General features: G+C 41.1%; 1 protein-coding gene across 3 annotated transcripts in view; it reads right to left on the reverse strand.

The window, feature by feature from the left end:
• The window catches only part of ephb1 (EPH receptor B1), a 176,354-nt gene that overhangs the window by 17,702 nt on the left and 142,807 nt on the right, over positions 1 to 15,845 (reverse strand). For 2 of the 3 annotated variants that reach the window (XR_004334336.1, XM_032531326.1), the window contains exons 10-12: positions 10,141 to 10,329; positions 8,681 to 8,928; positions 6,463 to 6,678 (exon numbers count right to left, since the gene is read on the reverse strand). Coding sequence is in view for 2 of the 3 variants with exons in the window: in XM_032531326.1 (XP_032387217.1) it covers positions 6,463 to 6,678; positions 8,681 to 8,928; positions 10,141 to 10,329 (653 nt within the window). In the remaining variant the exon portion in view is untranslated. The remainder of the gene's footprint in view (positions 1 to 6,462; positions 6,679 to 8,680; positions 8,929 to 10,140; positions 10,330 to 15,845) is intronic. The other variant, XM_032531327.1, reaches the window with a different exon arrangement.

Consider the following 15,845-nt stretch of genomic DNA (forward strand, 5'->3'; position numbering starts at 1 on the left):
CTTCATTGTGAATCCTGCTCCGATGCAAATGCAGTCCAACAGACACAGATGGCGAATCAATGCCCACCTTATACTGACTCTGGGAAACACGACAGAAAGTATAAATCAAGGTGGGGTGCTTTGGATGGTTGCTCCCTTATTGATGCAGGAACCAGGTAGAGCTCATGTTACTTTCTTTCTTCTTTTCAGAGACTATGCCTGCTACGTATTCATATGCATATCTATTCTTGGATATTTTCTGCTGTTACTTTTACGCCACGACTAAAGCAATGTAACTCTACAGTATGAATTAGAATTAGCAAGGAACATCTGAATTTCTTTCAAATACAAAAAACAAACCAGAGTAGGGTAGCATGTTTGGGATTTTGCTGCAATTATGAACGAGCATGACTGGGGTTATAGATAGATAGATAAATAGATAGATAATAGATAGATAGATAGATAGATAGATAGATAGATAGATAGATAGATAGATAGATAGATAGATAGATAGATAGATAGATAGATAGATAGATTTATAGATAGATAAGGACTATGCTTGGTCACTGCAGTGTTGACTCATACTTATGGGAGGTGGGGAATTGGAGGATGTTTGCAGGTAAACGTTGAACTCTACGTAGTCTCCAGTAAAACTGGTGGATGAAAGTAAGTACCTGGCATGTATATGTATCTTTTTTCCCCCGCCAAGCTGAAAAATGGAGTTGAAAATGGCAGGGCATTCTGGAAGATGTTGACAATTATATTGGGAAGAAAGGTGTCCCAAGGTTCCTACAACTGCAAACTATAACCAGTGACAGTATCTACAGTATAACTACAACATATTTTTTTTACATACATATATGTGAACATCAAGAATAGCATAGAGTAAACTAGTCTACAGGAAACCTACACTTATGGAAATATGGAGGAACAATGACTTCTGTGCATCAATAAAGATAATTAGTGGATAACATTTTCACTATACCAAAATATTGCTCATGAGCTTAAATTGTTTTAGTATTAAAAAGAGTGCAGCACATGTCCATTTTTTACAATAATGTGTCAACAAATGACCACATGGTGTAGTGTGAACTGGAGCGCAAACGTGGGATCTGTAATTTACAGTGATTTCTTAACGTTTAGCACTATTATCGACTAGGTGTAAACCGCTGTTGACTGATTACAATGCTTTTTAATCAGAGTTTTGCTAAATTTATCTCCTTCACATTCACACGAAATGTCAATAAATAAACAAGGTATTTTATCAACTGTCAGTCTGTGCCTCTCTCAACTTTGCGTAGGATGAACTTGCTGTTGGCCTAAAATTGGCTGTGATAATTTAATGTTAGGGTGTGCCCTTGCTGTGTGGTGTAATATATGGACATGGCCAAGAGTGAGATGGGTTGTGGCCATCATGGTAATGCCAGTGCCTTAGGGAAGTCATATAGACCCAAAGAGTTTACATACAGGACTTAATATACAGTATTTTTAAAGCTTTTTGTCTATGTAAATACGAATAACTGCATACAAATGTGATAAGTTAAAACTTTGCTTGCTTTTGGCTAGGTCCATGCCAACATGTTCCAATTTCACTTCTTGTTTACTCAGAGACTCTGTCCCGTTAACTTGCAGTGCATAAATATTTCACTACAAGTTGAATAGACAAGCCAAAAAAGTGCATGGGCCTGAAGCCAGAGAAAGAGAGAGAGAAAGAGAAAGAGGATACAAATAGAAAACAGACGAATGACAAAAACAACAGCGCGGTCCACATAGTGTGAGCACTGGAGCGGAGCTAAGAGAATGTCACTCAGGTCACTGGGATTTGACGGATGAGCTTTGTTACTGGCTCTGCGTGACCTCGCCTTTCAACCTCTCTCAGCCCCAATGACACAAACAAAGAAAGGTGCCAAGGGGACACATATGTTTATACCCAGAAACACAGCACAAACACACACTTCTAACCACTCAGTCACAGCGTACAGTACACATTGCGTGAAATGCAAGGCAGTGACAGCCAGAAGCAAGAGCAGAAATTCCTGACCAATACCTGCCGTCCTTGATGGAAAGGGTAAGACCACTCTTGTCTTAGCTGTGATAGACGGAATTTCACTCACCCATGAACGCAAAACACACAAAAAAACCAACATATGACGCATCACTGATGCAAACAGACGAATCCTTCTACATGTCTTTACTGAGAACATGCAGGTCGGTCTTTGTGTTTCTCTGGGAAAAGTCTTGAAATGGGAAAGAAAGTGGACAGCTGGAGAAAAAGGGAAGACAAATAAATGCATGCAGGGATGGATGGCTCCTTCAATAGATGGATTAGTGAATAAAGAGAGTAATGTGAAAGTCTTCTCGGTTCGCCGGGTGTTACAAAATCAATCCTCTTCTTTGTCAGCTAAGCATGGTGACTCATATCCCACCTGGACTGGTGATAATGCTCCTCTAAGCTACTTCTTAAAACCATGCAACCATGTATATGCAATCTGTCATTGATGCAAATAAAAATACAAGAAAGCCACAGCTTCAATGAAACACAATCTTTAAAGTCTCCCTCCAATCAAAAATGTGTTTTTCATATGTCCCCTACAATGTCCGACCTTGACTATACTGACTTGTATCTGTGCACAGTTTGTCACTAGAGAATTGTTGTTCACAGTCCTTCCTACTCAAGGTGGAGATGCCTGTGCACTTCCCTGAAATCTGAGATTCAACTGTATCCCGGGGAATCTTGATTAGGTACGTCACAAATGCATGAGCCAATTGCTGTGCCTCTTAAAAAAGGGGGCTTAAAGTCTATGTTTTTTGGTCTAAATGGCATACCCAAATTAAAAGTAGTACAGCTCCCATATACGTTGACATTCTGGGGTGTGCTTGATATCATTAAAAAGGTAACTTCTTCACTCTAACCCCAACCGGCCTGTATGTCGCACTGTTGCTTGCTCTGGAGGAAACTACTAGAACTGTTGTAAATTCTGGAATGTGGTCTAGACCTACTCTATCTGTAAAGTGTCTTGAGATAACTCTTGTTATGAATTGATACTATAAATAAAATTGAATTAAATTGAAATTAACTCTCCAGTTTTTGTGCCAGGGTGATTCTTGGCCTTAATGACACAGAGTTCCAGAGGCCTGAATGGAGGTTTTTTTCCTGTAAAGTGACTGAAATACACTGCTGCAAACACATATTGGTGTACAAGACCAGAGCCACATGTCACAGCTAAAATCTGAAGTCAAAAGACTCAAAAATGGATTTTATGTGAATTATTTTCTACAGGTGTGTCTTTTTCTTAGGTCCATTTGTAAAGTGCAAAGCAAATGGACCAAAGAGTGCAGAGTACAAAACTTCTCAAATGCACAAAACACACATCAATCACACACATTCTTGAAATAACTATTTACTATCTCAGAGGATGAGAATGTCACTGTAGTCCATGGTCTTGTTTGAATCGTCTCCTTATTGGCTGAGAAGGTAGGAGGGTCTCGTAACATGGAACTGTCGATCATAGCCCCCGTGGTCCCAATCGACTGCAGAGCCATCCAGGAGCGGATTGGCTCTTGTTTGATTTGTAACAATTAGGAAAACAATATGGATACCCTTATTATATTCTGGCCCCTTTCAGAGTTTTTTTTTCGTCTACTTTTCATGTGGAAAACCATATGAGTCATGACGGTATTTTTTACCAATTTGAGAATGTTTTTGGAGAGGGACTTTAACATCGTGAAATGAATTAGCACACATCACCTTAGCATGACCGGTGCAGACCAAGCATCGTCCCATGAGCCTAATTAATCACGATTTTGGTTAGCAGCCAACAGAGAGGAAGGACAGCCCCCTTCTGTCTGAAACTTCCACAACATCGCTCCAGAGTGAACCCACATCCAGGGTTAACACAATTACCAGCATGCCCCCCTAACCATACATCCAGCATCACACCACAGGCACTGTAATTGGTGTGCTTCGAATTGCAGGGAAAAATTAGAAAAGCAGTAGAGGGAAAGAGGTGATTAATTTGCTGGAGGAGGAGGTCGATGGTGATTTAAATCACTACATGTCAGCGCAATTTAATTTCCCGGATTCCCTCGGCCTTGTCTGCCACGCCAGCCTTGCTCGCTGATTGGTTAGCGTCAGGTCATAGCTGAAGAAGTCAAGGGGTGAAGGGCACCGTGCATAGCTTAATTATATATATAGTATAGGACCCTGTCCGGGACCCACCCCCCTCCACGTTTGTTTACTGAAAACAGGGGATGATGGCTCGGGAGGACAGGTGACATGAAAGTATGGGGCAACATCAGCTAAATCTTCACGAAGTGTCCTCCTACGTCAGCGAATCACTTAAGACTTTAACAGTCATACTGATGGACTCTCATTTTGTGATCTGAATAAAACTGCTCTCTTGACTTGGCAGGAACAAAAATAGTAATAGAACTGAAGATTTCATCTGGATGCTTATGTTAATAAGGCATCACTCAGTATGAACGTGAAGCACAGCCAAAGCTTGGATGTGTTTGTTTAAAAAAAGAAAAAAAAAAAACTCACACCATCAACAGCTCCTCAGGTTCAAACTTTCTGTATTGACTCTCCTGGCAATGCCCTCAAGGAGACTTTGTTTGCATTAAACAACATCAAAATGCCGACTTCAATCTATAATCCAATCCCCACCTTTCACACCCTGTTTTATTAGCAAGCTCAGCGGCGCAGACAACAGAGATGCTGCTCCTTTTTGTTGCTAAATAAGTACCGTTCAGCAAGGTTTACCCACAGGGGTCAAGCTTACAAAGCAAGCTATTCCTGGGGAACAATTAGCTCTCGGCCACGCCAATGTGAGGTCACATCTCCTCTGGCCCTCATGACACTCCCTGTTCACACCTGGGCAACCCCCTCCTGCCCTACAGAAAAACTGTTTGTCTACTGTTTTTTGTGGGTTTTTGCATGTAACGTTATAAATCGAACAGTTTCTACCGAAGCTTAGCCACAGGAGGAAATAAAATGCATCTATATTTGGATGCAAACTAGACTTTACTTAAATTATCCTGAGAGCACTCCTTTCATACCTAGGTAGCAATGACTTACAGTCTATTTGACTGTATGCTTTTGATCTCAAGATTTGCATGTGTTAAAATACATCTGATACTAATCCTAAAATAGGCTCTTTTCATAGCATCATATAATCATATTTATTCATAATATGTACAGTACTGCCACCAACTCTGTTCATTCACAGTGCATACAATTTTTCAGAGAGAGCTTTATCAGAGTTTTTTTTATGAAACAAGCTCCAAGGTTAGACTGGCAGAATAGGCCATTGGAGGCTGGTGACCCAAAATAAGAGGACAGGTAAAATACAGAACATGGTTCAGGGACTTGCAAATAAATGTGAGTTGCGAAAATGTTTGGCTATTTTTAGCAGATTTATATTCTAAATATATTCAACATACAATATAACTCCAAAAAACTTCTACATTTAGGTTAAATACTATAGAAGCATGCTCGTTCTCCTGTATTGGCCAGTTTTGCTTGCAGAGGATCCTTACTGTCTACAAAATACAGGCAACAACACACACATTGGCAGGAAAGCAAAGTCTCAAAGCACAGTCGGTGAGGTGATACTAGACACATGTGCACTGGCCCACACACACCCACACAAACATGTCTGTGTGCACGTACACATCATTGCTTATATGCTTTCTCGCTAACTCTCTCTCTCTCTCTCATGCACGCACGCACACACACACACACACACACACACACACACACCACACACACACACACACACACACACACACACACACACACACACACACACACACACACACACACACACACACCGGCATGCTGGGAGTCCTAATGACCTGCTCCGTGTGTTTTCAAGGGTGTAAGAGTGTGTTTTGAATTAGGAAGAGGAGAGGCAGAAGATGAACTAACGATGGCTGCTAATAATTACAGATCTGTAGTGTGGAGGAGTTAATGAGCAGCCAAAGCCTCCCATGATGCCCCGGTAATAATGAATGAGGAGTGAGAGAGAGAGAGGAGGGAGGGGGTGGTAGCTGTCAGTTTGAAAGGCCACAATGCCCTTTGGTTTCTCTGCACTCTGGGCATGTCAACGAGAGAGGAGGCTTCCCAGAGGAGGCTTGTCTCCACACTAATGAAGATGTGACAGACCTCCGGCCCGTGACTTGCAGAGTGTAGGAAAGAGGAGGAAGGGAGATGAGAAAGACGGACAGCTAATATGAAATGAAAGGCACTGAAAAGGTGAAAGGTTGCCAAGACCTTCAAAAAGAATGAGACAGCGTCACATAGAAGCAAAGATTAGACAGATATGGGATGGTTTTTCAGGATGTGTCCATTGCTGTACCTGTCGATAAGAAATTGACTGGACACTTAAAAAGATCCATTACATGCAGATAAAAACTGGATGACTAAAATAAAAGATGTTATCCACAGTCCTTAAAAAAAAAGTGGAACATTATAGTACTTACCAGAGAGCTGGTGTAGCTGGGATCGGAAGTGTCATCCTGTAGGTAGCGTGACAGGCCAAAGTCAGACACTTTGCACACCAGGTTGCTGTTGACCAGAATGTTTCGTGCAGCCAGGTCACGATGGACGTAATTCATTTCTGAGAGATATTTCATCCCAGCTGAGATCCCACGCATCATCCCCACTAACTGGATCACTGTGAACTGACCATCATTTTGCTACAGGACAGAGAGATAAGACATATACAAGTGGTTATTTAGATATTATCGTTGGTACTGTTAAATACTGTACATTCTGTCTCACTCTCTATTTCTGAAATATTAGTGTAAAATAAATTAAATGTGTTTACTCTTTTATGACATAATTTACAGAAAACTTGTAATCTTGATGTCTTTAAAAAGGCAGTAGAAATCTCCTCCAGAATTACAAAGACCCTATAGTAAATCACTATTACCACAGCCAGAGTGTATGTGTACTCATACAGTGCTAATGGGATAAGGTCTGGCATGTTCATAAAAAACAAGTAGGCTTATGTACCTGCTTTCCCCATCTATTTCAGGTTGGAGAAACCTTTTTTTTCAAGGTAATTATCTTCACTTTTTTCATTTTTTCCCCTGCCATTCATTTTAATTTGAAACATAACAAAATCAAATCCTCCTAATAACAAGAGGAACAGTAGAGTTGCATTAGATAAGCAATATGGATTCTTAAGCCAATCTTGCTCATTGTAGTTGTTAGAGCATTACTCCATTCGGGCATGCAGGCATCCATCTCTTAAACATCCACGCATGGCGCCACTACCCCTGTGCGAATGCTCTGAGGAGCGAGCTTTGAACCCCCGAAACACAGTTACAAATAAGAGGGTAAGGGAGATCGATGGAAACACAAGTCGGATGTGGCGGTTAGCAAAGCCAACTTCAAAGAGCCCCTTTAAACCAACCCTAGATCAAAGTGGAATAGAACTCCAATCCATGAGATTGAATGAGGAAAAAGCCAGTTGAATATTGATTAAGCTGTATGTCCGCTCATCCTGACTAGAAAAGAAAGAGTGAAGAGTCCATTAACAGCTCCACCCATTAATAGAGAAATTAAAGGCTGATAAAGCTAGCTAGTGGGAATTTTCAAATTAAGAATGATTGAAGTCATGTTCATTGTCTTGAAACATATTGTCTGTTGCCACAAGAAGGCTCATTCTAATTTGTATTAGGAAGTATTCTTGGCATGGACTCCTTTTCTGAGACTGTTTAACAATTAATTTCCAATTAGCTTCTCAGTTCCATAATGCAAGCTTTCTGTTCAACTCCTGAATAAGACTTTAGATCTCCTTATATGCAGTGTTGAGGAGTAACTAGTTACATGTAACAGCATTGTGTGATTTAGAAATTTAGTTGTTGCTTTGCATGGGTTTTTCATGTGCACAATGTCTTTCTTTGCAATATCCAGACAGTTCAATGGTATTCTGATATTGATTGGTTCTACTGTTTGAATTTACAGCGCCACCCCTCTGACAGGTTACTTTCCTCTCAAGCTATCTGAGAGTTGCCACCTTGGCTGCAGATATAAAAACGTGTTTCAGTGTTGGACATATAAAAAACAACACTATTTCATACAAAAATCTCAGGGTTCGAAGAGGACCACGCAATGCAAAGAATGTTTGCCAGCAGTCAAAATGCCATCAACGTCGAAAATATTGATGTCCAACCTCAGGAAACATCTGCAGGTATGTAAGTCAAGTTAGCTTACAGTAACTGCAAGCAGCCATCATAAATAAAATAGGGAAGGCATGCCTACGTTCCTTGGGACACACCTCTAATGTGTACTCTAGCACCATATTCAGCATTTTAAATCTGTGACCTCAGAATGATCTCTCATTAAAAAGAGGTGCTGAAGTCTGACTTTGTGGTGGCTGTTCTTCAAAATCAAAGGAGTATAATGTTAATTCATGTGATCGAGGATTTAAAAGGAGTTTGACTGTAGTCAGTGTTGGGTACGGCTGTAAGGGTAACATTGCCAGGTTTAAACATTCACAAATGGTAAACAGTTGAAAACAATTAATGTAGAAAAGTAAAATAATAATTACTTTGATATCGTAATCAAAATAGTTACACTACTAAGTTGTAATCGATAACATTTCTAAAGTCAGCTTCCCAACACTGCCCATATTACTGTTTGTACCTTTGTATAACATAGTCTACGTATGTGTCCACAACACTGACTCACCCTGAGGAAGGAGTCAAGGGCACCATTCTCCATAAACTCTGTAACGATCATGACCGGACGGCTTTTTGTGACGACACCCTCCAGACGGATTATGTTTGGGTGGTCGAACTGGCCCATGATGGACGCCTCAGACAGGAAGTCCCGCCTCTGCTTCTCCACGTAGCCGGCCTTCAGGGTCTTGATGGCAACATAGATCTCCCTCTTACCAGGCAACTTTAACCGGCCCTTGTACACCTCCCCAAATTCACCTAAAGGGGAGACAGTGGTTGCTCTGTCAAAAAGGATAACTGATCTACTTTTGTCTGATCAAAAAGTGATCACACAAAAGATAAGTAGAGTTGATGAGATTTAAATATATTCATCTATCAAGCTTATTTACATCCCCTGTCCCTTGGCTCAAATTATAGATCTTCATTTAGTCTATATCAAACCCGCTGAATGTTGTCCAGTGCTCCTCTAGTGCTGCTCCTTTGTGATATTCTTAACAGTGTGGCTCCTCTGACTCACTCGATTAATTTTTCCTAAAAGCTGGCCAAGTGTCTTCGTATTCCCTGATCATAAAATAACAGGACAAGGACTATGTGGTAAATATCTGAAGGCTGTTTGATTAATTATCACCACCCTGGTGTCCTGCAGAGCCACCACACAGTGAAATCAACAAAAACGGAAATCTTTAATTAGTAAGTCCCCTTGCATCCTTAGCCCTATCCTATCTCTGTCACTTCCTCACACCTAGCTTGCTGAGTAGGCCAGTTTGCAGCAGCTATTCCAGGCCCGGTATCATTACCAGAGTTATTTAGCCTCTGTAGGAACCAACACATATGGTTTCATGATGTCCTTCCTGCTGTAAAAAAAGGGTGTGTCCTGTTCCAGGGAAGTGACATGTTAAAGACACATGGACACACTAACCTGAAGCTATTTTAGCTTACAGATGCTTGGAATTTACTTCAAAGCAAATAACCAGTTCATCAATTTTAATAGACATTTTAAAAATAAATAAAAAGACAAGAAAACAAGGACAGAAAATAGAAAATGTATCTACCTATTTTACTTGTAAGGTAAATAAAAGGGGCAAGGTAGAACATGTTAGTGAGCAACACGAATATAGGGAGCAAAAAAAGAGAAGCACAGGCAATATGCTGCAAGGCTTGAGTTATTTCTAATGCCATTAGGTCCCAGGGTATCTGGACTATATGCTGCTTGTGCTCTTGACATGTTCCCATCTGATGTGGCTGCCCAAAGGGCTGGGCTTTACCACCTTGAACAGATGCAGGTTACATTTTGTTTTGCAGGTTTGCACGCAAGTACACAGGCGTACACATGTAACATACAGCAATACATGAACATATAGCAATTCAGATTCACCTTTCATACACACACACACACACACACACACACACACACACACACACACACACACACACACACACAGATTGCTCCATAGCATCCATGCTCCATACCTGCGCCGATGACCTCTTCGATCTTGACAGTGGAGACATCAATCTCCTTGGCGAATTCTCGCACAGCTTCATTGGGGTCTTCGTAGGTAAAGGGATCAATGTAGATCTTCATCCCCGGGGAGCCTGAGAAGTGGGTCGGGCAGCCCAGTGGGGAGGGGCAGTTAGACATGTCGGCTCGCATAGAGAGTTCTAGAACAACCAAAGTGCTCAATGAGCTTTCCAGAAAAAGACACCATGCTTTTTTTTGGTTTCTTAGGCTAATGTCTAGTCTTAACAATTGATGAATGCAATCCGCCTTTCAAGTTGTAGCTTAAAGAGTAACTCTCGCCAAAATGCAACCTAGGTTCTTTTTGTGAATGTACCTGGGTCAAATTTTTGTTTGAAAGCATAATTAGGACGGAAACGCCACTTTTAACATTTGCAAAAAGACCCTAGGTTGCATTTTGGCGAGATTTATGCTTAAATGGAGTTCAGTGTGACACAGCAGTACTTACAATCACTTAACGTTCTTATCTTAGAGGCAGGGCAATATATTGATATTATAACAATATATGAGGCTAGATATAATCTTATATTTGGGATATTGTGTTGTCTTTTGCCTGGTTTTAAAGGTTGCATTACGGTCAAATGTCTTTTTTTTGACTTACCACTGTTCTAGACTGGACTAGACTAGACTACAGGTAGGTGTTCTATTATTTGCCTTTAACCACTTAGTCATTATATCCCACTTACTGATGATTATTTATCAAAAATCTTATTTAGTAAATATTTTGTAAAATCCCTCTACAACTTGGCCGCACTATCGACATTTATGTAGTGTATTTGGTCAAAAGAATCTGATATTTGATTTTCCCCATATCGCCCAGCTCGATCTTAACTGTTGCAAATGACAATAACTCCATTTGCTCGTTGGTCCTGCTCAGAGGAAGGCAAGAGCAGTACAGTATGCAAATGAATATTTTCACATATTGCACACATTAAATAGTATAGGTCGATTATTGCAGGAGCGGCCTCATTTATGAAAAGAGCAGACAACAAAATGGTGGTTGGATGACTCAGTATTTGGAAGGGGGAAACAGACCATAAAAACAGAGAGAGAAAGAAAGATGAAGGGATAGAGGGAGTGATGATGCTACGTAGAAAGAGTAAAGAGTTGACAGATTGTTTTTTTCCTTTTATCCCTTACCCTAGCAGTCCCTGCTCTGTGATAGTGGTATAACCAATTTCCCCACCGCCTTTCCCCGTGGGAACTCCTAAAGAAATAAAACCACCGCGCTATCAACTAGCGCTTTACGCGATAGGTGACTCAGACTGGAGATGTCTGCAAATGGAGGAGAGATTTTCAGTGTTGACAGGCCGGGCGGGCGGGGAGGAGTGCCCCCCCAAAAAAACTCCACTTGTAAACAAATTCAATACACGCTGCCGCAAGACGGATATTACGGCGAGCAAGCAGACGTCAAATCACCATTTCTGGAGTGACACCCAAGGGCAGCCCTCATTCTCAGAGCTGTTTAGTTGAAACCTTGGCAGCCATGATTGGAATAAACCCATCTCCATCAAGTCAATTTGTGACTGCTTATTTGCATAAGCCACATGGAGAGAGGGAGGGGTCTCAAGGGGCATGAGGAGGATAAGGTCTGGTCTTGGAGGGATCAAGGTGCCTCACCTCGCTCTTGACTAGAAGCTGATTCTGGTTACTGCACTAATTGCCTTGAACCCTGTCCATGTGCATGTAATTGCTCATTAGAGATTCCATACAGATTGGATTCAAGTTAATCCATCAGAGGGTTTACAGCTTTGCATTTAATAAAGTCATTGCATTTGTAAGTGTCGAAAAGCTGCTCACACAGCAGCACCACTGGGTGGGACTCTAAATCTCAGCAGGGCGCATATACAACAGAAAAAAACCTATGAGAACACATTATCTCCTGCACACATGCGCACACGTCTATGTACACATACACCTATTACTTTCTAATTCACAATCCAGAGACCACTTTCAATTTTCATTTAAAATGCAAATAGTTTCTCTCTCTCCCTCCCTCCTTCTGGTACAGCCCTGGTTAACTGGACTTATATTTTTATGGCCATCAGATAAAAAATAGATTCATGCTTTAATATTTCATAGGTCTTTCATTTGAGTGTATGAAGCAAATTCAAACGTCAGTTCTATTTTTACCCAACATATAAAACAACAAGCCTGGCTGCTGCAATGATTCATGGGCAGTGACTGCGGCTGTGACACAACTGCTAAAATGGTTAAGGGTATTTAGTTGACCGAAATTATAACTCACAGTTTACTGCACTTAACCATGTTATTTTCACCAGTGTCCAGCATGTAGCCTGTTATTAGTCTGGCCTGCTCATTTACTGAATGGCCTTAATGTATCCAGAAATCAACTGCGCGGCAGTAATGCTTACATTAATCTATTACTGGCTCTGGGTACAATTAAATTATTCTCCTACTACACAGAATTTACTTATTTCCTGAAGAAAAACAGCCAAGTCAGCCCTATTTTAACGATCTAAATGCACGGCGAGAAGCGCATGGCGCAGGTGCATTTAGGGCGTGTCCAAATCCACTTTTGCTAGTTTGGCGGTGGAAAAAAGTGTCCTTGCACAGGGTGCATGGTTCAAAAGGGTTGTACTTTGTGGATTAATTAATCATAGGTGTGTTTTGGGCGTAACATGCAGTGTGTCATCTCCAATTCCCTTTAAATGCCAGGTGCATTGCTATTATGATGGTGGATTTGCTGAGCAGGAGGGAGAGAAGAAACCGATCTTTTCGTGCATGAAGTGAACACATGTGGCAGATCATATTATAATACCATATCACATTGTAATTTTTAAGTAAGTGTGCCTAGGCTCACGTAGGTGCACTTAAATAAACGCGCTGTAAAAATTACAATGAAATACTGCGCTATTTGGTCTGGCCTGGATAGCTTAGTTGGTAGAGCAGGCGCCCAAATATACTCAGCAGACCTGGGTTTGACTCCGACCTGTGGCTCTTTGCTGCATGTCATTCCCCCCTCTCTCTCAATTTTCATTTCCTATCAAAAATAAAGGCTGAACATGCCCCAAAAAATAATCTTAAAACACTTTAGACCAGGTTTTTGTTGGTCAATGGCGTGATCATTTCCCGCTGCCTCAAGATATCAATACACCTAGAATGCACCTGAACACACCTCCCTGTAAGGCCAGCACGGCCATGAGCGCAAAGATGGCCGCAGGTCCATTTACTCTTTAAACAACGTGGACTCTGGACGGTCTTAAAACAGCAAAGACGCTCGCATCAGGCTTTGCACCGGGTCAACGATAGGTCCATGAGTAGCTCCATGAATGCTCCTCTTTTAAAGTTAAATCAATTATTTTAACAAGTTAGTCTTTCAGCAAAGAAACACACTTTCTTCTAATTCCTTTTGCCTGACAGTATTTGTAACTTGGCCATTTCAGTATATAATAATTATATGTCTTATGTGATTATCCACTTTGAAAAATGAGCATAGACAATTGGAGGACACTGTACTACTACAGTGGACACAGTCCCATTTCATGTCGGTCCGAGACGCACACTAAACTATTCTGTGGCTCTGTGAATATAATGACTTGAGTTTATTTCCCGAACACAAACTAATTATCCATGGTTTGATGTCAAAAAGGCATTTGTCAGACACACACTGCAGCTTATTAGCATGGAAATCGCAGATGGGACCTAATCATTGTATGGGCTTAACAGTCACATCGGTATGGATGTAGGTTATAGTTAATAAGGCACGTGGTGCCTTCTGCAAGTCTTTATGAAAGATACAATTCTGATCAGTAAAAAAAAAGGGTGTTTTCCTGATATATCTTAGGATGATAAAGGGCAATGACAACTGTCACAATGTTCTACGGATGCTTACCAGTTCTGTGTATGCCTTAGCTAAGCTTACTCATTCAATTTACATTTATGAATGCAGTATGCAGTGGCAAGAAAAAAGAAATAACTGAAGTATAAACATATTTAGTAATTCTGCTTCTGAATCCCAGTCAGTGTGTGCTCCAGATGCTGAACAACAAACAACAGCTGAAGCTACGGAGCAACAAACAGGGTTTGAACATTAGTGATTTCAAGATGTGTTGGTAGTCATACGCAAAGAAGCATTAGGGCCTGCAGTAAACATGCAGCGCTTAGAAATGTCTGTCTGTTGATTTGCTGGTGTTGACAACTTGTTGATGTGTGGAAAATAGTAAAAAGGAATAGATGCACTGAGAAAAATTGTAAATGCTGAGTTGTGTTATGTTCTTTCTTTCCCCCCAGCATGTTTTCCTGGGATCAGGGAGGCTCCAAGATCGTGGTTGCAGCTGTTGACGTGGTCCTGCTGCACGTCCTGCCATGCCCTGCTACATCCTGCTGTGCTCTGCGGTGCAGTGCCCTGCTATGCCATGAACTACTACGAACTAGTTGTGGTGAAAAAAATTTATACAGCAAAGTATCGCAATATTTTCAGTGGCAGCACTGTATCAATGCACAGGCGCCAAGTATTGATCTTTTATTACACTATATATACACTATATTTTATGTGTTGGTCAGTTGGTCTGCTTCACAATCCCATTTTGCAGCAATAAAATTGAAGTGAAATGAACAAACAGAGAAATATTTCTCTTTAGATGAAACAGATGTTGACTAAGTTTCTTTTTGGGGATATCATTTGAAATTGGGAAAAATTTGAAGTTGGAAAAAAGGTTATAAATTGCAATATGTTTAAAATCGCAATAATATCGTATTGTGGCATAAGTACCGTGATGATAACGTATCAGGAAGCGTCTGGTGATTCCCACCTCTACTATAAATTACTATTTTTTAGTCACTGCTCCATTATCTTTTACTGTGACGGTTATTGCCACTATACACGGCACCCCCAACCGGCCCATCAGACACCGCGTACCAAGAGCCTGGGTCTGTCCGAGGGAGTTTTTCCTCGCCACTGTTGCACTGCTTGCTCTGGAGCGAGCTACTAGAACTGTTGGGTCCTTGTAAATTAAAGAGTGTGGTCTAGACCTACTCTATCTGTAAAATGTCTCAAGATAACTCTTCTTATAAGTTGATACTATTAATAAAATTGAATTGAATTAAATAATACGCTGGTGATCCGCTGATGTTCGCAATTAAAAGAAAATGAAAATGATCCAGGCCAGGCAAGCGGCACTTAAATTATCTGTGGGAATGTCCCCCGAGTGTCCCCCTGATCTGCTTGTCATGAGATCCCACCCAGCGTTTGGTGTAATGTAAGAGGTCTGATATTCATAACCATAACCGCGCTGCACTGCACTACTGAGTTTACAGTATGAGCAGCATCGCTCTTGATGCCCGTCACATTAGGTGGGCTGGGAATGAGAAGACATCACCTGACGTGTGTGGCAACAGCCGGAACAGTCAGGGTGAAAGCCGGCTACACATTTTCTTTGGAGATTCACCCAAAACACTTGGCTGAGCTGCGCTATTTAATTGTTAGGTTGAATACTGTAATTACAAAACTGCCAGTCAAATATTGAGAGAGCAGAAGAAAACAATGCATCATGGGGTGGGGGATTACTTCATGTGTGTTGGCGGTGTGAAGGTTGAAGGAATGAACCGATGAATAGGATCCCTTATCAGCGTTTTATTTCCTCTCCACTTCAAATTGCTTATTTGATGATTAGGGCTGCAGACGCCTCTGATCTTT

This window comes from Etheostoma spectabile, chromosome 12 (assembly GCF_008692095.1).
Source record: "Etheostoma spectabile isolate EspeVRDwgs_2016 chromosome 12, UIUC_Espe_1.0, whole genome shotgun sequence".
NCBI classification, from domain to species: domain Eukaryota; kingdom Metazoa; phylum Chordata; class Actinopteri; order Perciformes; family Percidae; genus Etheostoma; species Etheostoma spectabile.